Here is a 24,110-nt window from a genome sequence, read left to right on the forward strand (position 1 = left end):
CCTTGCAATAAGATAACCCTGTTTATTATGCAGGCCAGATAATGGAGGTGGTTTTCTAAAATGTTAATCTGAAAAAAAAAAAAGGAATCGGAATAAGCGGCTTCTAAGGGTTAATCTGATGCAGCTGTATGAGGCTATGTTTTAGGCGCAGCAGTTTGTATTATATAATAGCACTACTTTGCAGTAATTTCTTTTGATTATATTTGTAACTGTTCACATTTTACATAAAATAACCATTTGAATGAATTATCCACGCTATTATAGTAATTTAGGTACCAAATATGTGTAGGCTTTTGTTTTTTTCTTACATATACTGTATGTAAGAAAAAAAACATTTTTGTGAAAAAATAAATCTTTTTTTAATTTTTACAGTAGGGACATTTTATTTGTAATACTTCTTTTTGTTCACTGTTGCTAATTATGTAAGTATATCTATTTTTTTTACAGAATTTGTTCCCTAAAACATCATCAGTGATTTCAGGGGAATGTTGTTGTTCTTTATTTCAGTGATAGTTTTTTTCAACCTTTGGGTCCTACTGGTTTCCCCTTTATAGGGAAAAACATTAAAGAAGCACTCCCATCAAAGTTTTTATCCTCTTCATATATTTCAACCATCATATTATATAGCCCTGTGTACTTACAATTACTCATTTTGCCTTTCTACTAAGTTAATTCTTCTCTTTTCTTTGCTTTATATAGAAACAGGAAGTCTCTTTTCCCTGCAAAAATTATTCCTCCCTTCACCTCCTGACCCAGCTACTCCTCTCCTCCTCCTGCTAGGCACCTTTGCAGTCACTCATGATTCATACAAGGAAAATTGACCTCCTGTTTCTACATAGAGCTTAGAAGGAAAAGAGAAACTAGGTTTGAGCTGAAAAAGTAAATTAATGTGTATGCAAAATGTAAATGCATATAAACACATGACCTTTACACAGAGAAAACCAAAAACAAATATCCTAAAATAAAAAAAAAAATAAATTGCAAAAATTGCATGAAGGTAGTAATAATAATAAGAGCTTAGAAGGATTGATCTATTCAGTTTTTAATCACGTGATGTCGAAGACCAAATGGAAAAGAGAAGAATTTTCTGGGTAGAAAGGGAAAATGAGCAATTGTAAGTACACAGTGCTATATAATATGATGAATGCAAAATATTAAGAGGATAAAAACTTTGATGGGTGGAGACAGAATGCTTCTTTACACTACACAATGCAGTTAAATAAGTCACAGAGTCTGCTAGCACTCAGAACATGGAAACTAGTATCTACTTCATTTTGAATATAACCTATTTGTTTCACAGTATGATAAAAATGAATCTAGACCTGTAGCTGCTCACTATATGATCTTCGCAAAAATATATGTTTAGAGAAGAATTCGAGCAGATAGTCCTAAACTTCCTAACTAGTCCCAGTAAGACCCCTTCTACAACCAGATGAAAAAATGTCACTTTACCGCTCTACTTCTTTCCACAATGTTTTTACCCAAGGAACATGGGTCTGGTTGTGCTGGTGCGTGTATGTGCCATCAGCACTTCTAGACCCAAGGAAAACTGAAGATCTTACAAGATTTGTTTAGTTCTCCTCAAATAACTGCTTTACTCTCATTTTAGGGATGACAGGAAAGATGGTCTTCGATTTTACACTGATCCTTCATATTTCTTTAACTTATGGAAAGAAAAGATGTTACAAGCTACTGAGGACAAGAGAAAGGAGAAGAGGAGACAGAAAGTGAGTTGTTATGGTTACTGTCTAAAGACCAAACTATTTTATTTGAGAAAACCCTGGTTAAACAAGACTTGCAAAAAAGGGAACTTGCCCTAAATTTGTGTTGCAGACAGTATGACTCATAGAATCATAGAATCGTAGAGTTGGAAGGGACCTCCTGGGCCATCTGGTCCAACCCCCTGCTCAAAGCAGGATTCGCTAAATCATCCCAGTTAGATGTCTGTCCAGCCTCTGTTTGAAGACTTCCATTGAAGGAGAACTCACCACTTCTCGTGGCAGCCTGTTCCACTCATTGATCACTCTAACTGTCAAAAAGTTTTTTCTAATATCTAATCTGTGTCTCCTCCCATTCAGCTTCATCCCATTGCTTCTAGTCTTTCCTTGTGCAAATGAGAATAAAGTTGATCCTTCTACAATGTGACAGCCCTTTAGATATTTGTAGACAGCTATTAAGTCTCCTCTCAGTCTTCTCAGAGCCTGGCTGTGCGATTGCAGCTAGGTATGTATTTGTCTGAAATGCTCCGGTGTTTTAGAGAAAAGAGTTTGAAAAGCGAATAAAGAGAGACCTAACTAAGCCAACACCACCCCCTTTAACTTTTCCCTGCCCTGCTCCAGTTGATTGACAGGTCTCTCCTGATGTACAAAATGTTAGCTACAACTATGATCCAAGAGTGATGCAGGGAGTAGCCAGCTGGGGTCCACACCAGACTAGTCTCCAGCTTTTCAAACCATGTTTTCTCTGAAACAGCATTTTAGACATATATATACCTTACTCTACTCCCTGACCCTAGATTAGACTTATGGGGACAGAGTGAGTCTAGTGATAGCTTCACATTAAGGTTTCCCATTTACATTCCTGTAGCATCTCCAGCAGACAATTGCAGTCCCTAGAGACTTGCTTTTTCGTGGTTACAGCGAGCTCTTCTCTAAGAGCCTAAAATCTGTTATTTTAGTATAATTTTACATTAAAAAGGCTCATATAGTAGAAAAGACAAAAGTATAAAAGTAACATCAAAGAAAAGCAATTAATTTTCTGAAATCAATCAGTAACAACTCAGTATGAAGAAAGAAAGCAGTGATGGTTAAATGCTATCCTGCCAGCGGTGGATTCTCATCACATACAGTATATGCCAGTGGTATACCATTTGTTAACCTTTTTTCACATTTTATAAATTTATAAACATGTCATAGTGTTTCAGTTCTCAATATAAAGAAGTTATCATTTGAATTGTGGAACATACTGTATGTAGTGTGAGCCTAAGCTATGCTAACCTAAAAAATAACCATTCTCTAGCCATACATGACTTGATCAAATAGCATAATATCATTGTGAATCCAAATTATTATATGTACACAGCAACAGACACATCTACACATGCATATTCAATTGGACATGTGTATATATAAATACCCCCACATACACACACTTTATATACAACTCTAATTCCAGTAAACTTGATCTGCTGTGTAAATTATAAGCAAGAATACAATGTTTTGAAAACCTCTTATAGTCATATTATATTCACAAAAGAACATAGGACACAGATCAGATTGTGAAAGTTACACATTTTTCCATTTCATTTGAAAAATTAACTTACCGTATTTACAAATTGAAAGCAGTAACACATGTCTACTATAGTGTAGCATCCTTTCTTGTTTTTACAACAGTCTGTAAATATCTGGGAAATGAAGAGGTAAATGCTTGAGTTTCAGGAAAGGAACATTGTCACTTCTCGAAAAACATGTCCACACCATACTTTCCTCCCACCTCTCATCTAACCTACTCTTTGACAACCTTCAATCTGGCTTCCGGTCTCACCATTCCACCGAAAGTTTCCTGACCTAAATTTCCAATGACTAAAAGCTAATAGACATTTCTCTATATTCCTCCTTCTAGATCTGTTCTCTGCGTTCGACATAGTCAGCCACTACCTCCTATAGATCCTTTCTTACCTCGGTATCACAGACATTGCCCTATCCTGCATCTCCTCATACCTCTCTAACCACACATTTAGCTTCTCCCACTCCAAAACTGCCTCTTCACCCTATTCTCTGTCTGTCAGAGTCCCTCAAGGCTCTGTCTTGGACCCCATACTCTTCTCCATCTATACCTATGGTAAGGGACAACTCATAATGTCCCATTACTTCAAGTACCATCTATCCATCTATGCACTAATGACACTTAGATCTGTCTTTTGGTCCCAGATGTCACCAGAATCAACATAGACAAAACTAAGCTCACCTATCTTTTCTACCTCTTTTATCTATCACAATAAATGACATCACGCTTTCCCCTGTACCTGAAGTCTGCTGCCTCGGAGTAACCGTCGACTTTACTTTGTTCTTCAAACCACACATCCAAGCCCTCTTCCCCTCCTGCTGCCTCCAACTCAAAAATATTTCCTGAATCCGTCTCTTCCTCAACCCTTAATCTACTAAAATACTAGTGCATGCCCTCATAATCTCACGCCTTGGCTACTGCAGTATCCTGCTTTTTGGCCTACCTGCTAACACTCTTGCACCTCTCCTGTCTGTCCTTAACTCTGCTGCCTGACAAACCCACCTCTGTCCTCGCTACTCCACCTCTTCTCCCCTCTTCAAATTACTTCATTGGCTCCAATTTCCCCAAGCATCCAATCAAGCTGCTAACACTGACTATGGTGTAATGACCACTGTGTCCGCTAGGTGGAGCTGTGTGGATGTCCCAAGAGAGAGGATGAGTGGCAGAATATGGAAGGACTGTTATGTATCTCAAGTTGGGTGGCCTTGAGATGGAGACTGATGCAGGTGTTGAGCAGCAGTGATACTGCTGCGGTGCTGTGTTATTGTGTCAGGGAGAAGTCTCCAGGTAACTAGGGAGATGGGCGGACCTGGTTACCTACAAACCCACCCAGGGGGTGTGTTTAGTACACAATAGTAAAAGACTGTGAGTGTGTGAAAGACCTGTGATGAGGTCATAGCCATGTGACCCGGTGGGCGTGGCTACGGACCATATATGGTGGCCAGAGTAGGTCACATGGGGTGAATGCAGGGACCTGGTTGGTCCAGAGCGGAAGGTCCCACTAGGTGATGTGTCTCCTGGCACACAAGAGAAGTGGCTGTGTGGAATGGCTGCCAGCGTCTGAGAGTTCCCAGAGGAAGGAAAGGAACGTCTGCAGTGAGCTGTAGCAGCCATGAGGTAAACCCTGACGAGGTGAGAAATCGGTGAGGCTGAAGAGCCTGAGTACTGGACATTGAGACCCTGTGTGACCACAGGCTTAACAGAGGACAGCTCTGTAATGGACGCTATGCTGGTGATATGAACTGTATGTTATTGGTCACGGTTTATGCTGCATAATAAACCGCAGGGACTGATATGATTTAATGTAAAACCTGTGCCGGATGTGATTATTGGGCTGCCAAGCTAGAATCCCCTACCCGAATGACAGCGCTACCTCACATGACCTACAAAGCTAGTCCCCCAATATCTTCCACTGTGTAGTCTCTGGTCCTCCCAAGACCTCCTTCTCACCCCCATACTCACACATGCCTCATATAATCACCTGCAAGATGTCAACACATTAACCCCCATCCTGTAAAATTATGTGGCCCAATGTGCCCTCAATATGCCATCTGAGGGCCCATAGATCACAAGCATCCAACATTGACCTTCAACTTTGTCCATTGTGCATATGGATTTCAATCAAAATCTTTGCAATTTTATGTTGATCAACATTTTTCAGAAATTATTTTACAATTTTTAGACTCAGTGGTTCACAGATAGGTGAGCCATTGACCATATTTGCTTCTGAGAGACTTTGCCTCTCTAATATGTTCTTTATACAGTAATGTAACTTAGTTGAAAATTGACCCTGCAGCTGTTTTTCACAAATACCACTAACTTTTCCAGCCTTTTGTTAACCCTGTTACAACTTTTTTGAGATGTGTTGCTGCCTTCAATTTCTAAATGAGTTAACATTCTCAGATAAATTGGAAAAATGTCTGACTTTCACCCTCTGAACTGTGTTTTGTCTTCATTCTTGTTTTCTTTGCATTTTATACAGTGTTCCAACTTTTTGGGTATTGGAGCTGGATATAAAAAGCACACATTGCATAGACCACACATGCTCACCCTGTAACCTGGTGTGAGGGGACAATGGGCATGTTCTCCTGCAACTGGTCCTGATGACAGGATGACGTTGCAATGACATCATTTGATGGATACCATCAGTACACTTTAGCAGGCCTGCTTTGCATGTAGTAAACTTATAATGTAATGAATGACGGTCTGTTTGCCCTCTATCACAATGGACCCTTAAATGCCCAATTGGCCGGACTGCCCATGTTTTACATTTATACTAATAACAGCATGCATTGAAGTACACATCTTTGCACCTTTGTCCCTATGTGTCAGAGATATCTGTCTAGGGCTCAACTACAAAGTGTCAGGGTTGATGTTTCTCCAGATTGATAGGAGCGGGCGTCCAGTATATTTTTGATCATCAGATCATACAAAAAGGTTTTGTTATCAGTCCTGTTCTTTTATTACTATACTGATGATAGCAATCAGGGTAGAAACACTTAATTGCTGTGCATATGACTTTAAAATTTGTATTGTAAAGGAATATATGGAAGTACGGTACAGTGTTTTTGATTGACAGTCCTATTCTTCTAATACTACAGTAGCACTGACTCTTTGGGGTGGGATAATAAGCAACCATGGAAGAAACAGTACACATCTGTGTGGCAGAAAGTGTAGTGCGCTTCTCACTGATGATTATATGTTTTGACGTGTTAATGTCTTGTCACCCAGACATGTCACGCGATGCCATAGTAATTTTAATTTAGTCCCAGCAGGAACATTGGCTGCAGGATATCTGTGTGCTGTAAGTAAGCATTGTGTCTTTCTGCTTGGGGCGCCTGTCTATGTTGTGTTCTTACATCAACTACATATTAATGGAAATTTAGAAATAGATATTATAAAGTTCTATGTGTATTCTCATTTCCCACCATAAGCGTTGCCCTATTCACTCGATATGTGTGCCAAACTTTCCATCACCACTGTGTAGAGCGTGCTACTAAAATCGGTTCCACTTTCAAAAGCACTTTGTACCTGCTAACATTAGGCTGATTTTTTTCACTTTACTAACCTACCATTTATAAAGCAGGAAGGTAAATTTTAGAAGAAATCATTTAACATTGCTCAAAGTTGTAATTTCCTTATACATACAGTATATGATCTTTGTGATAAGAATTATAGGTATTGTTGGAGGAGACATGAAGCACTTCGGACAGTTTGGGGACATTTTTCAGCATGTTAATAACAGGGCTGTGGAGTCGGAGTCGTGGAGTCGGAGTCAGAGTTAGTTTTGGTTGGAGTCGGAGTCGGTAGAAATGTACCAACTCCGACTCCAGCTTTAAAAAAAATGTATTAATATTTCATAATTGAACTTTCATATGAATTTTATAAATGTTACTCAAATATATATGTTCTATCAAACTATGAACAACAGTGATAAGCAGTTCTGCTGGAGATAGAGACATTTCTTACTTCTTGTGTGTCACTGTTCTCCACTGCCCTTATCTAATCTTATACTTGGTTAACCTCATGCTGCCCCAACCCCCCTACTTACAATGTATGAAACTGAAAGTGAAAATGTGTTGCAAATTCTTAGTAGTAAAGCTCCTCCTCTAGACTAGATCATACTAGGTGTGCGTCTTCCAAGCATCTCACAGCTGCCTGCTACTCAGAAGAGGAAGACTGTAAGAAGTATTATCCTTTCAACAAACTTTGCATCAGTTAACTGTGAGTACATGAGGAATAATAACAGTATTATTGACCACTATATCAGTTGTACGACCTGGCAATAATTTTGTACAATTGTTTTTAGGAAAAACCATTGTCATTTGGATTGTAAATGCAGAATTAAAAACCTGAGAATGTCAAAGAAGCATCACATTAAATCAGCTGTATTTGAACATTTCACCATCACTCAAGATAGAAAACATTATGTCTGTCAGTGTATGACAAATGATCCAGACGAAAACAAATGCTGTGAAGCCAAGATGAGTGCATATTCAGGCAAAGATAAAAATGCTCCTACCAGAGCTTCTAATGTAAAGAGACATTTACAGCGCTTTCATCCAGAAGTACTGAAAGCAGTGGATGAGAAAGACTGCATCCAAACCAATGAACCAGTGCCCAGCTCTTCCAGCCAAACAAAGGAGCAGAGAACTTTGCAGCCATCAGTTGCAAGATATTTTGTCAGTGACAAAGTTACTGTGACAATGACAGTAGATACATTTAAAAAACAGATCATAGAGCTTGTTGTAAAGGATATTGTGCCTATTTCATTATTTTCACGACCAGCTTTTATGTGTCTGAATGGGGAAATGGCCCGCAAGCTTGGTGTTTCTCTGGAGAGAGAGTATTAGAAAATTAGTAATCGAAGAAGCTTTTAAACAAAAGGAAGAACTTAAAAAAACTCTCAAGGGACGCTTTCTGTTTCTTAAAATGGATGCCTGCACACGTCACAGAGTGAACTATTTTGCCATCAATGTCCGATTTGTTTGTGACAAAAATGAAATAGTTACCAAGACATTGGCAGTAAAAGACACCAAAGCTCATCACACCAGTGAGTTTCTCCAGGTCTTGGTGGAAAAGGTTCTGCAAGACTATGAACTTAAAAAAGAGCAAGTTCTTTCTGTCGTAACTGACAATGCTTCAAATATGATAAGTACTACTAAGCTAATGAATGAGAGTAATGATGGTGACCAGCAGCTAGAAGAACATTCTGGGTCCACAGACACAGAAATGTTTGAAATAGAGGAACACAGTATTGTAACTGAGGAGCAAACTGAAGTTGCTTCAGATGAACAGCAACATGATAGTTTAGATGATCTTGTTGAAACTGTGTCAATATGTTCTTTCATTCATCACATGCGCTGTGTTGTGCATACGCTACAGCTGGCTATAAGAGACAGTCTGCAAGAAGGACATGCTGCTGCACTGATTGGCAAGGTGAGAAAATTGGCTACTGTTGCCAGAACCCCTAAAGTTGACTCAATTTTGAAGAGACGTGCTGGAAAAGGGGCAATTATTGATCAAGCCACACGATGGGGCAGTACTTACTTAATGATTCAGCGCTTGGTTGAACTGAAAACCTTTCTTGTAGACATGGCTAACCCTCAACTGACGCTAAATGAAAGTCAGTGGAAACAGGTGACTGAGCTGGAAAAATTGCTAGAGCACCCATTTACAGTGACTAAAAAATTACAAGCAGAGGACTTAACTCCAGGTATTTTCTTAAAGGAGTGGAAGAACCTGATGTTTCGCCTGTCCCAAAGAGGAGGGTTAATTGCAAGTGGCATTGCTACATCAATGAAACGGAGAGAGGAGCTACTATTACAAAATAACATTCTTTTGGCAGCTGTTTATGTAGACCCAATGCATCGGATTCTTCTAGATGATCAACAGCTAAGTAAAGGAAAAGAAGCTCTGTTTGAAGTAGCAGTAAGGATGAAAGGGTTGCAGAACAGTCAGGAGGAACAAGAAGAATTTGGTCGTCCTGCCACATCTTCACCCTCATCATCAACTGATGAAGAATTTAATTTCGAAAAATATTTGGATCACAAGGACCGTGCAAAGCGTTCCCGCATAGAAGAAGAGTCATCCCCATCAAGGAACACAGCCAATACATTTCAGCAGAATTTTTCATGTGCACTAAAAGAAATTGAGAAATTTGACCGTTCATCAAAAATAACAGTGCAACAAGCGATTCCTCTGTATCCTGACATTGTCAGAGATGTTGCCCGAGTGGTTACTGCTTTGCCACCAACACAAGTTAGTGTAGAGACGTTGTTCTCTGCTCTCAAAATAATTAGATCAGATTTGAGGGCATCCATGAAGGAGGATCTGACAGAGGCAATACTTTTTCTGAGGACAAATTTATAGATTTCTTCTTATTAACTGCATAAAAGTGTTTATTGCATATTTACTTACAGTTTATAAAAGTTTATAAAAGTTATTTGCTATATTCTAATTGTATTCTAATAAATGTAGTTTTTGCTCTAAGTGGTCTGATTACTTATATGATGGTGAGAAACTGAATAAGCACGATGTTTAATATTTTACAACAGTAAATTTGTTGTTATTAATTGGCCATTTATGAAGGAGTCGGAGCCGGAGCCGGAGTCGGAGCCGGAGTCGGAGTCGGAGCCGGAGCCTGATAAAATCCAGGAGTCGGAGTCGGAGTCGCAACTGTGGCTTACCGACTCCACAGCCCTGGTTAATAATATCCTCCATATGACCTGACCCTATCTATTTGGTATAAAAATGCTAAAGAGAGTATGACAAAAAGTTTTATAGGTCAATATGTAAACGTACACCCAGTGTCTGTTACCGAACCTTGAACACAGACTTTTAACTTTATGTCTGTTTTCCTGTTTGAGTTCGTCAGACTAATAAAGCTTGTTGAGAGGCTGCAGCGCAGCCTCTCAACAAGCTTTTAAGCTGTGGGCATTGCTGCAGTCATCACTGACATGCCAAGTATTGGCATGGCTGTGATTGGCCGATGCAGCATGTGTATGAAGGCCGGATCACGAGCGCCGATGCGATTTAGAGCAGAGAGGAGGGACAGATGCCGCAGTGAGGACTCCCATCGAGCCGGACCACTCTCATTTACATACAGCGTGGGAGCATATCAAATGGAATTTTTTGGGGTGTACAGGGGGAGCCAACAGCTGATAGACAAGTTTATGGATTGCAGCATAGAAGCAGTTAAAGGTGGTGGCATTTGTTCATAGGCTCAAAAACTGATGACAGGTTCCCTTTAATGTAGTTAAATGTAGAGTAATGCACCTAGGACAGAGTAATCCTACTGCTGCATATACATTACATGGGACCATACTTGGGACTACAGAACAGGAGAAGGACTTGGGAATCGTGGTTCCAAGTAAGCTGAACAGCAGTATTCAATGTCAAGCAGCAGCCCAAAAGCAAACAAGATTTTAGGATGTATAAAAAGAGAGATTAGATCCCGCGATCCCAATGTATTGTTAAGCCTTTATAAATCAATGGTGAGGCCACATCTAGAATATCCGATATGCGATCCAGTTTTCGGCTCCACATTTTAAAAAGGATATTCAAAGTTAGAGTCAGTTCAAAGGTGGGTAACTAGATTATTACAAGGGATGGAAGGCGACTCATATGATGGGCTTGTTTAGCTTAGAAAAAAGATGTCTCAGAGGGGATATCATATACATGTATATATGTGTGGTCAATAGAGTTAAGCGAAACGGGTCGAAAAATTTCAAAAGTCGCCGACTTTTGGCAAAGTCGGGTTTCATGAAACGAAACCCGACCCTAGGATGAGGTCGGCCACGAGGTCGGCGACTTACGCGCCAAAGTCGCGTTTCAAAAGTTTGTTTTGCGCTCTTTTTCAGCCAATCAGGATCCACGGACACTGTGGGCAACGTGATGACATAGGCACGGGTCACCACCATCTTTCAGAAGGGCATGCAAGTGATTGGCTTGCTTTGGGGGGCGTCACAGGGGGTATAAAAGGGCGTGCATGCCGACCGCCATGTTACTCATGCTGATCTCAGAATAGAGAGAGCTGCTGCTGCTGATGATTTTGTAGGGAGAGCGTTAGGCAGGGAAGAAGACACCAAAAACTGCTTCTGCTGCTAGCAATTTTGCCTGTACAACACATCAGTCACTGTGTGTGCAGTGCAAGGGGAGGCTATATAGTGGTGTATCAGTGGTGTTGGTTGTTGGGCTGCCTTCTAAGGCTTCCTGACATTCCTGCATTGCTGTTTACCCACTGCTCCGCAAACTGCTTTTTTAAAAGCAATCCCAATTTTTTTTTTTGTCCTGCTGAGAAGAAAAAAAAACTGCTTCTGCTGCTAGCGATTTTGCCTGTACAACACATCAATCACTGTGTGTGCAGTGCAAGGGGAGGCTATATAGTGGTGTATCAGTGGTGTTGGTTGTTGGGCTGCCTTCTAAGGCTTCCTGACATTCCTGCATTGCTGTTTACCCACTGCTCCGCAAACTGCTTTTTTAAAAGCAATCCCAATTATTTTTTTTGTCCTGCTGAGGTACTGAGCGTGCATTTTTTCACACCATACAGCGGTGTACGCTCCTCACACAGTACCGTGTAACGGCTGTTATCACAGCCACAGTGAAGCTATCAGTGTGTCACTCTGTGAGAATAAAACGAGGACATGTTCCGTTCTTACAGACCTGCACTCTAGGGAGATTCCTATTCTGCCCAATTCTACATACACCTTGTAGTTTGTGATACACTAGCCAATTTCTGCCTGTGACATAGCGCTGTGATATTCAGTGGGCCTCACACAATCCATAAGTGTCCAGTGTCCACAAGTGTGTGCAGAAATTCAAAATCTCCCTTATCCTCTAGTCACTTTGGTCACAGCTGTGCCATCGAGCCTGTGACAGAGCGCTCAGATATTCAGTGGGCCTCACACAATCCAAAAGTGTCCAGTGTCCACAAGTGTGTGCAGAAATTCAAAATCTCCCTTATCCTCTAGTCACTTTGGTCACAGCTGTGCCATCGAGCCTGTGACAGAGCGCTCAGATATTCAGTGGGCCTCACACAATCCAAAAGTGTCCAGTGTCCACAAGTGTGTGCAGAAATTCAAAATCTCCCTTATCCTCTAGTCACTTTGGTCACAGCTGTGCCATCGAGCCTGTCACATAGCGCTCAGATATTCATTGGGCCTCACACAATCCAAAAGTGTCCAGTGTCCACAAGTGTCTGCTGAAATTCAAAATCTCCCTTATCCTCTAGTCACTTTTGTCACAGCTGTGCCATCGAGTCTGTGACATAGCGCTCAGATATCAGTGGGCCTCACACAATCCAAAAGTGTCCAGTGTCCACAAGTGTGTGCAGAAATTCAAAATCTCACTTATCCTCTAGTCACTTTGGTCACAGCTGTGCCATCGAGCCTGTCACATAGCGCTCAGATATTCATTGGGCCTCACACAATCCAAAAGTGTCCAGTGTCCACAAGTGTCTGCTGAAATACAAAATCTCCCTTATCCTCTAGTCACTTTTGTCACAGCTGTGCCATCGAGCCTGTGACATAGCGCTCAGATATCAGTGGGCCTCACACAATCCAAAAGTGTCCAGTGTCCACAAGTGTCTGCTGAAATTCAAAATCTCCCTTATCCTCTAGTCACTTTTGTCACAGCTGTGCCATCGAGCCTGTGACATAGCACTCAGATATCAGTGGGCCTCACACAATCCAAAAGTGTCCAGTGTCCACAAGTGTCTGCTGAAATTCAAAATCTCCCTTATCCTCTAGTCACTTTGGTCACAGCTGTGCCATCGAGCCTGTCACATAGCACTCAGATATCAGTGGGCCTCACACAATCCAAAAGTGTCCAGTGTCCACAAGTGTCTGCAGAAATTCAAAATCTCTCTTATCCTCTCGTCACTTTTGTCACAGCTGTGCCATCGAGCCTGTCACATAGCGCTCAGATATTCATTGGGCCTCACACAATCCAAAAGTGTCCAGTGTCCACAAGTGTCTGCTGAAATTCAAAATCTCACTTATCCTCTAGTCACTTTGGTCACAGTTGTGCCATCGAGCCTGTCACATAGCGCTCAGATATTCATTGGGCCTCACACAATCCAAAAGTGTCCAGTGTCCACAAGTGTCTGCTGAAATTCAAAATCTCACTTATCCTCTAGTCACTTTGGTCACAGCTGTGCCATCGAGCCTGTCACATAGCGCTCAGATATTCATTGGGCCTCACACAATCCAAAAGTGTCCAGTGTCCACAAGTGTCTGCTGAAATTCAAAATCTCACTTATCCTCTAGTTACTTTTGTCACAGCTGTGCCATCGAGCCTGTCACATAGCGCTCAGATATCAGTGGGCCTCACACAATCCAAAAGTGTCCAGTGTCCACAAGTGTGTGCAGAAATTAAAAATCTCCCTTATCCTGTAGTCACTTTGGTCACAGCTGTGCCATCGAGCCTGTCACATAGCGCTCAGATATTCATTGGGCCTCACACAATCCAAAAGTGTCCAGTGTCCACAAGTGTCTGCTGAAATTCAAAATCTCCCTTATCCTCTAGTCACTTTTGTCACAGCTGTGCCATCGAGCCTGTGACATAGCGCTCAGATATCAGTGGGCCTCACACAATCCAAAAGTGTCCAGTGTCCACAAGTGTCTGCTGAAATTCAAAATCTCACTTATCCTCTAGTCACTTTGGTCACAGCTGTGCCATCGAGCCTGTCACATAGCGCTCAGATATTCATTGGGCCTCACACAATCCAAAAGTGTCCAGTGTCCACAAGTGTCTGCTGAAATTCAAAATCTCACTTATCCTCTAGTCACTTTGGTCACAGCTGTGCCATCGAGCCTGTCACATAGCGCTCAGATATTCATTGGGCCTCACACAATCCTAAAGTGTCCAGTGTCCACAAGTGTCTGCTGAAATTCAAAATCTCCCTTATCCTCTAGTCACTTTTGTCACAGCTGTGCCATCGAGCCTGTGACATAGCGCTCAGATATCAGTGGGCCTCACACAAACCAAAAGTGTCCAGTGTCCACAAGTGTCTGCTGAAATTCAAAATCTCCCTTATCCTCTAATCACTTTTGTCACAGCTGTGCCATCGAGCCTGTGACATAGCGCTCAGATATCAGTGGGCCTCACACAATCCAAAAGTGTCCAGTGTCCACAAGTGTCTTCTGCTGAAATTCAAAATCTCCCTTATCCTCTAGTAACTTTGGTCACAGCTGTGCCATCGAGCCTGTCACATAGCGCTCAGATATCAGTGGGCCTCACACAATCCAAAAGTGTCCAGTGTCCACAAGTGTCTGCAGAAATTCAAAATCTCCCTTATCCTCTCGTCACTTTTGTCACAGCTGTGCCATCGAGCCTGTCACATAGCGCTCAGATATTCATTGGGCCTCACACAATCCAAAAGTGTCCAGTGTCCACAAGTGTCTGCTGAAATTCAAAATCTCACTTATCCTCTAGTCACTTTGGTCACAGCTGTGCCATCGAGCCTGTCACATAGCGCTCAGATATTCATTGGGCCTCACACAATACAAAAGTGTCCAGTGTCCACAAGTGTCTGCTGAAATTCAAAATCTCCCTTATCCTCTAGTCACTTTTGTCACAGCTGTGCCATCGAGCCTGTGACATAGCGCTCAGATATCAGTGGGCCTCACACAATCCAAAAGTGTCCAGTGTCCACAAGTGTCTGCAGAAATTCAAAATCTCCCTTATCCTCTCGTCACTTTTGTCACAGCTGTGCCATCGAGCCTGTCACATAGCGCTCAGATATTCATTGGGCCTCACACAATCCAAAAGTGTCCAGTGTCCACAAGTGTCTGCTGAAATTCAAAATCTCACTTATCCTCTATTCACTTTTGTCACAGCTGTGCCATCGAGCCTGTGACATAGCGCTCAGATATCAGTGGGCCTCACACAATCCAAAAGTGTCCAGTGTCCACAAGTGTCTGCAGAAATTCAAAATCTCCCTTATCCTCTCGTCACTTTTGTCACAGCTGTGCCATCGAGCCTGTCACATAGCGCTCAGATATTCATTGGGCCTCACACAATCCAAAAGTGTCCAGTGTCCACAAGTGTCTGCTGAAATTCAAAATCTCACTTATCCTCTAGTCACTTTGGTCACAGCTGTGCCATCGAGCCTGTCACATAGCGCTCAGATATTCATTGGGCCTCACACAATCCAAAAGTGTCCAGTGTCCACAAGTGTCTGCTGAAATTCAAAATCTCACTTATCCTCTAGTCACTTTTGTCACAGCTGTGCCATCGAGCCTGTGACATAGCGCTCAGATATCAGTGGGCCTCACACAATCCAAAAGTGTCCAGTGTCCACAAGTGTGTGCAGAAATTAAAAATCTCCCTTATCCTTCAGTCACTTTGGTCACAGCTGTGCCATCGAGCCTGTCACATAGCGCTCAGATATTCATTGGGCCTCACACAATCCAAAAGTGTCCAGTGTCCACAAGTGTCTGCTGAAATTCAAAATCTCACTTATCCTCTAGTCACTTTGGTCACAGCTGTGCCATCGAGCCTTTCACATAGTGCTCAGATATTCATTGGGCCTCACACAATCCAAAAGTGTCCAGTGTCCACAAGTGTGTGCAGAAATTCAAAATCTCCCTTATCCTCTAGTCACTTTGGTCACAGCTGTGCCATCGAGCCTGTCACATAGCGCTCAGATATTCATTGGGCCTCACACAATCCAAAAGTGTCCAGAGTCCACAAGTGTCTGCTGAAATTCAAAATCTCCCTTATCCTCTAGTCACTTTGGTCACAGCTGTGCCATCGAGCCTGTGACAGAGCGCTCAGATATTCAGTGGGCCTCACACAATCCAAAAGTGTCCAGTGTCCACAAGTGTGTGCAGAAATTCAAAATCTCCCTTATCCTCTAGTCACTTTGGTCACAGCTGTGCCATCGAGCCTGTCACATAGCGCTCAGATATTCATTGGGCCTCACACAATCCAAAAGTGTCCAGTGTCCACAAGTGTCTGCTGAAATTCAAAATCTCACTTATCCTCTAGTCACTTTTGTCACAGCTGTGCCATCGAGCCTGTGACATAGCGCTCAGATATCAGTGGGCCTCACACAATCCAAAAGTGTCCAGTGTCCACAAGTGTCTGCAGAAATTCAAAATCTCCCTTATCCTCTCGTCACTTTTGTCACAGCTGTGCCATCGAGCCTGTCACATAGCGCTCATATATTCATTGGGCCTCACACAATCCAAAAGTGTCCAGTGTCCACAAGTGTCTGCTGAAATTCAAAATCTCACTTATCCTCTAGTCACTTTGGTCACAGCTGTGCCATCGAGCCTGTCACATAGCGCTCAGATATTCATTGGGCCTCACACAATCCAAAAGTGTCCAGTGTCCACAAGTGTCTGCTGAAATTCAAAATCTCACTTATCCTCTAGTCACTTTGGTCACAGCTGTGCCATCGAGCCTGTCGCATAGCGCTCAGATATTCATTGGGCCTCACACAATCCAAAAGTGTCCAGTGTCCACAAGTGTCTGCTGAAATATCAAAATCTCCCTTATCCTCTAGTCACTTTTGTCACAGCTGTGCCATCGAGCCTGTGACATAGCGCTCAGATATCAGTGGGCCTCACACAATCCAAAAGTGTCCAGTGTCCACAAGTGTCTGCTGAAATTCATAATCTCCCTTATCCTCTAGTCACTTTTGTCACAGCTGTGCCATCGAGCCTGTGACATAGCGCTCAGATATCAGTGGGCCTCACACAATCCAAAAGTGTCCAGTGTCCACAAGTGTCTGCTGAAATTCAAAATCTCCCTTATCCTCTAGTCACTTTGGTCACAGCTGTGCCATCGAGCCTGTCACATAGCACTCAGATATTCATTGGGCCTCACACAATCCAAAAATGTCCAGTGTCCACTAGTGTGAGCAGAAATTCAAAATCTCCCCTGTCCTATAGACACCTTGTACCTTGTTTTACATTACTATATAGTTTGTTGGATTTTGTCTACATTTTTACCAAAAATGAGGAAGGCTGGTGGAAGAGGCCGTGGAATTGGGCGGGGGTTGGCAGCTGGTAATGATGGTGTTGGTGGTGGATCTGATGGTAGTGGCAAGAGCAAAATAGGACCGAATGCAGGAGGTGTTGAGCCTGCGTCATCGTCTGGCTCCATAAGGCTTCGAAGGCTTAGCTTTCTAGGAGTCGGCAAACCGCTTTTAAAGCCAGAGCATCAGGAAAAAGTTTTGTCTTACATTGCTGACTCAGCCTCCAGCTCTATCGCCTCCTCTTCTTCAGTTGTAAAAAGTAAAAGCACTGAGTCGTCATTGGAGGCTCATGTTCATGAACCACACCTTTCCTTGCGTCCTTCACCCCAACCAAGATTGAAGGATGACGCAGGCCATACTACTGATTACTCCATGGAGCTGTTTTCACATACCATGCCTGGATTATCAAGTGAAATGGTGAATTACCCAGGCCAAGATGAATCTGACATGGAGTGCACTGATGCACAGCCGCTGATGGATGATTCTGCTGGTACATTCACTCAGAGCACTACATTGTCCTCGCAGTGTACAGAGCCAGATTCTGACCCTGATGAGACTCAGGTGCCCCTTCCCGCACACTATACCACCATACACGGTGACACAGAGGAAGGTGCACATGACATTGAAGAGGAGGTGATGGATGACCCAGATGTTAACCCAGATTGGCATCCATTGGGGGAAGAGGGTGCCGCTGCCAATAGCTCAGAAGAGGAGGAGGAGCATCCGCCGCAGGCATCGACATTGCAACAGCTGTTATCTTGCAGGCACGGAGCAGTCCAAAAACGGGTTACAAAAAGCCGAAAAGTTGCTGGACTGCTTGGCCAGACGGTCAAAATAGCACAGTGTGCAAGGACGCAAAATGTCTTCCATAGTAGAAAGAGTGCAGTGTGGCACTTTTTTGAACAAAATCCTAATGATCAGGCCAAGGTTATCTGTAAGAAGTGCGCAAAGACCTTTAGCCGAGGGAAAAATCTGAAAAATTTGAATACCAGTTGCATGCTTAGACATTTAACCACCATGCACTTGCAAGCGTGGACACAACACCAAACCTCATGTGCAACTGATCACAACGAAGGTAGTCAGCAACGCTACATTGTTTTCCCCACTGTAAGCCCACCGGTTAGCACAGCAGCAAATGTTGAGGTGTCGTTGCAAGGCCACAGCAGTCAGGGAATCCCACTGTTACATCAACGAAAGACTGATTCTAGGCCATCAGAAAGAACACCAACTCCATCACCATCATCAACCCTCTCTCAGTCCGCCCTGTCCACCGCTACTTCCACCATATGCAGCTCTCAAGTCCAGCTCACCCTCCCAGACACTATGAGTAGGTCAAGAAAGTACTCAGTCTCTCATCCGCGTACACTGGGTTTGAACGCCCACATTGCCAAACTAATCTCGTTTGAGATGATGCCCTTTCGGTTGGTGGAAAGCGCAGCTTTCCGTGAACTCATGGCCAATGCAGTACCACGCTATGACCTACCCAGTCGCCACTTCTTCTCTCGCAAAGCCATCCCAAGGCCCTCCACCATCATGTGAAAGACCGCATTGTCCATGCACTCAAGCAGTCAGTGAGCGGAAAGGTGCACCTCACAACTGATGCATGGTCCAGTCGGCATGGCCAGGGCCGTTACGTGTCCATCACTGCGCACTGGGTTAATGTGGTGGATGCAGGGTCCACAGGGGACAGCGGTGGTGGGACAGTGCTGCCTAGCCCACGGTATAGGAAACAGTTGGCTGTAGGCGTTCGACCCTCCTCCTCCTCCAGAAGGGAAAGCTCGTCCACAGAGCGCAGTCGTACGAGCACTCCATCTGCAGCTGCCACTGTTGCACACGAGGTGTCCCCCTATCGAGCAGCTAGTGGAAAGCGTCAGCAGGCAGTGTTGCAGATGATGTGTTTGGGCGACAGACACACCGCCGAGGTGCTGGCCGAGTACTTTCAGCGACAAACTGAGTCATGGCTGGGCAGTGTACATCTTGAGGCAGGCAAGGTAGTTAGTGATAACGGGCATAATTTTGTGGCAGCCATAGCCCTTTCAAAACTCAGCCACATACCTTGCTTGGCTCACACCTTGAACCTGGTGGTGCAGTGCTTCCTCAAAAATTATCCGGAGTTAACAGCCCTGCTCCAGAAGGTGCGAAGACTGTGCGCGCACATCCGCCGGTCGCCTGTACACTCCGTTCGTATGCAGAAGCTGCAGCGATTGCTCCACCTTCCCAACCACCGCCTCATTATCGACATTGCAACAAGGTGGAACTCCACCCTGCACATGGTGGAGCGGCTGTGCGAGCAGAGGCAGGCCATAATGCATTTGTGGGAGGATATACGGCCAGGCACTTTGAGAGCAGACATGGAGTTGACCGGTGTGCAGTGGTCTAAGCTGAGAGACCTCTGTAAAGTCCTTCAGTGTTTTGAGGAATGCACACGGCTGGTAAGTGCAGACGACGCCATCCTAAGCATGAGCATCCCTCTTATGCGTCTGCTCATGCAAACTTTGACGCACCTTAAGGAGCAGGCTTCTGCAGCCAATGTTGATGAGGAGGAAGAGGAGGAGGGAATCCTTGATGACATTCAGCCATTGTCTGCTCAGGGACCTCTCCTGGACGAGGTGGAAGAGGAGGAGGAGGAGGATGATGGGGATGATTACTTAGGGGAGGAGGATGCATCTCGTGGGGCAAGTGAAAATGTTGGCGTGGCAAGGTCTGGTACAGGGTTTGTGCATGACTGGAGGGATGTGGATTTGCCAGAAAGTGCTCCTCCAAACAGCACTCGCAGTGCATCATTGACACCGGGAACATTGGCCCACATGTCAGATTATGCCTTGCAGATCCTAAAAAGGGACCCCCGCATTGCCAAAATGATGAACGATGACGACTACTGGTTGGCCAGCATCCTGGATCCACGCTATAAAGGCAAATTACAAAACATCATGCCACAGGAGAACCTTGACCTAATATTGGCTAATAAACAAGCAACTCTGGTAAATCGGTTGCTTGAGGCATTCCCAGCACACAGCAGCGGTGATGGTTCTCACACGAGCCGTACGGGCCGGGGGCAGCTTGGCAGAGGTGTTCGTGGTGCACACAGCAGAAGTGGCGTTGGAGACAGGGGTTTCATGACAATGTTGTGGACTGATTTTTCAAGTACCGCTCACACAACTGGTAATACTGCATCGATGGAAAGTGACAGGAGACAGCAGTTGTCAACTATGGTTACAAACTACTTTTCCTCCCATATCGATGTTCTCCCACACAGGTCATTCCCCTTTGACTATTGGGCCGCTAAACTGGACACCTGGCCTGAATTGGCACAATATGCCTTACAGGAGCTCGCTTGCCCAGCTGCAAGTGTGCTATCGGAAAGAGTCTTCAGTGCAGCTGGATCAATCCTGACAGAAAAAAGGACCCGTCTGTCAACCCAAAATGTGGATGATCTAACCTTCATTAAAATGAACCACGCATAGGTTTCCAAGGATTTTGTCCCACCTTCCCCTGATGACACATAGGGTGACAGAAAAATGGCTTGCTTTGGTCCACCTCTTCCTGGGACTTGACCTATTTCACCTTTTACATCAGCTGAATGTCCAACATCAACATATGCCACTTTCTAAAACTCCCTAACTGTGCTGCCTCCCCCCCCATGGCCGGGGTCACCACCTAGCGCACGACACCGTGCGAGTGCCGTTGCCCTGGACAGGTGGGTAGGCCGACTCTTGGGCGCGGGCACTGGCACAGGGTCCTTCATAGTGCAATCAAGTGTCTCTGACGGTGGTGGTGCACACCCGCCGTCAGACACACCGCCGTACTATGAGGGGCCCAGTGCCAGTACCGACGCCCACGAGTGGGCCCCCCTTGCTTGGGCAGGGCCCCAGCATTTGCAATCTTTACCTCTCCCTGCTCCTCCGCTGTGTAGTTTGGGCCGTCAAATCCATACTGTGCCTGACACCGTCTGAGCCTGCCTCCTGATGTATAGACATATATATTGAATGTGTACGCTATCCATACATGTTATCCGGGGATACGGTACCCTTTCTAGCCTTTGTGCAATCACGTGCAATCCATACTGGGCCTAACACCGTCTGAGCCTGCCTCCTGATGTATAGACATATATTTTGAATGTGTACGCTATCCATACATGTTATCCGGGGATACGGTACCCTTTCTAACCTTTGTGCAATCACGTGCAATCCATACTGGGCCTAACACCGTCTGAGCCTGCCTCCTGATGTATAGACATATATTTTGAATGTGTACGCTATCCATACATGTTATCCGGGGAAACGGTACCCTTTCTAACCTTTGTGCAATCACATGCAATCCATACTGGGCCTAACACCGTCTGAGCCTGCCTCCTGATGTATAGACATATATTTTGAATGTGTACGCTATCCATACATGTTATCCGGGGATACGGTACCCTTTCTAACCTTTGTGCAATCACGTGCAATCCATACTGGGCCTAACACCGTCTGAGCCTGCCTCCTGATGTATAGACATATATTTTGAATGTGTACACTATCCATACATGTTATCCAGGGAAACGGTACCCTTTCTAACCTTTGTGCAATCACATGCAATCCATACTGGGCCTAACACCGTCTGAGCCTGCCTCCTGATGTATAGACATATATTTTGAATGTGTACGCTATCCATACATGTTATCCGGGGATACGGTACCCTTTCTAGCCTTTGTGCAATCACGTGCAATCCATACTGGGCCTAACACCGTCTGAGCCTGCCTCCTGATGTATAGACATATATTTTGAATGTGTACGCTATCCATACATGTTATCCGGGGATACGGTACCCTTTCTAACCTTTGTGCAATCACGTGCAATCCATACTGGGCCTAACACCGTCTGAGCCTGCCTCCTGATGTATAGACATATATTTTGAATGTGTACGCTATCCATACATGTTATCCGGGGAAACGGTACCCTTTCTAACCTTTGTGCAATCACATGCAATCCATACTGGGCCTAACACCGTCTGAGCCTGCCTCCTGATGTATAGACATATATTTTGAATGTGTACGCTATCCATACATGTTATCCGGGGATACGGTACCCTTTCTAACCTTTGTGCAATCACGTGCAATCCATACTGGGCCTAACACCGTCTGAGCCTGCCTCCTGATGTATAGACATATATTTTGAATGTGTACACTATCCATACATGTTATCCAGGGAAACGGTACCCTTTCTAACCTTTGTGCAATCACATGCAATCCATACTGGGCCTAACACTGTCTGAGCCTGCCTCCTGATGTATAGACATATATTTTGAATGTGTACGCTATCCATACATGTTATCCGGGGATACGGTACCCTTTCTAACCTTTGTGCAATCACGTGCAATCCATACTGGGCCTAACACCGTCTGAGCCTGCCTCCTGATGTATAGACATATATTTTGAATGTGTACGCTATCCATACATGTTATCTGGTGATACGGTACCCTTTCTAACCTTTGTGCAATCACGTGCAATCCATACTGGGCCTAACACCGTCTGAGCCTGCCTCCTACTGTATAGACATATATTTTGAATGTGTACGCTATCCATACATGTTATCCGGGGAAACGGTACCCTTTCTAACCTTTGTGCAATCACGTGCAATCCATACTGGGCCTAACACCGTCTGAGCCTGCCTCCTGATGTATAGACATATATTTTGAATGTGTACGCTATCCATACATGTTATCCGGGGATACGGTACCCTTTCTAACCTTTGTGCAATCACGTGCAATCCATACTGGGCCTAACACCGTCTGAGCCTGCCTCCTGATGTATAGACATATATTTTGAATGTGTACGCTATCCATACATGTTATCCGGGGATACGGTACCCTTTCTAACCTTTGTGCAATCACGTGCAATCCATAATGGGCCTAACACCGTCTGAGCCTGCCTCCTGATGTATAGACATATATTTTGAATGTGTACGCTATCCATACATGTTATCTGGGGATACGGTACCCTTTCTCACCTTTGTGCAATCACGTGTAATCCATACTGGGCGTGAGAACGGCTGGCGAGCTTTTAAGCAAGCTACAGCACCTGTGGTTTGCACACGTAAGTTTTTCATTTTTTCAGGAATGATGGTTAGGCCTAATTCCGGAACTGCGGTTGACCTGCACTTACTGGGAAATCATTGTTCGCGGGTAATAATTGTAATCAGTGATCCCCATCACTAACGTTGTTCAGCGGGTTATCTGCACCTGTAAGCGACAAACGCTGGCCTTTTCAGTGTAGCGCACATGCAGCCACGGACATGTAAGGGCATGACACACCAGTTATTGGCCAACCTCATGTGCCAGAGCCTCACGTGTCCCTCTAGTAAGCTGAACTCGGACCGCGGGGCATGACGGAGTCTCGTTTGTTAACGGAATTAAGCTTGCAATGTGTGCATCTGTTCTGTAGCTGGCATGGTTGAGGTTTCCCAGGTGGAGTCGAATTTAACCGTAGGCTCCACTCCTGGTGGTGCCCTTCTGGTCATTCCTTTAAGGTTCAGCTTTGCAACCATACTGCCCACGTAAAACAAACACTTTGCCTTCATGAACGCTGTTTGGAGGGTCATGACTCGTGGGAATAACGCCGCCCAATCAGTTAACCTGCTAGAGAGATCGTTCGTTGCTCCCAAGCATGACATCACACTCCCTAGGAAGAAGGTAATGCCACTGTGGTGACCGTACTCCTGGGGGCAACACAAGTGCACTGATGCCCAGCCACTGCTCGATGAATCTGCTGGTACATTGACCCAGACCACTACATTCCCCTCGCACGCTACACGACCTGAATCTGACCCTGATGAAACTCAGGTTACCCTTCCCATATACA

The 24,110-nt window shown here is 44.3% G+C and overlaps 1 protein-coding gene across 2 annotated transcripts in view; it reads left to right on the forward strand.

The window, feature by feature from the left end:
• Positions 1-24,110, forward strand: part of LOC141059973 (actin-binding protein WASF3-like) — a 161,054-nt gene that overhangs the window by 123,855 nt on the left and 13,089 nt on the right. For both annotated transcript variants that reach the window (XM_073556214.1, XM_073556215.1), the window contains exon 5: positions 1,610-1,727. In XM_073556214.1, the coding sequence (XP_073412315.1) occupies positions 1,610-1,727 (118 nt within the window). The remainder of the gene's footprint in view (positions 1-1,609; positions 1,728-24,110) is intronic.

Source organism: Dendrobates tinctorius, unplaced genomic scaffold (genome assembly GCF_039654945.1).
Source record: "Dendrobates tinctorius isolate UK_male_01 unplaced genomic scaffold, ASM3965494v1 ptg000231l, whole genome shotgun sequence".
NCBI lineage: Eukaryota > Metazoa > Chordata > Amphibia > Anura > Dendrobatidae > Dendrobates > Dendrobates tinctorius.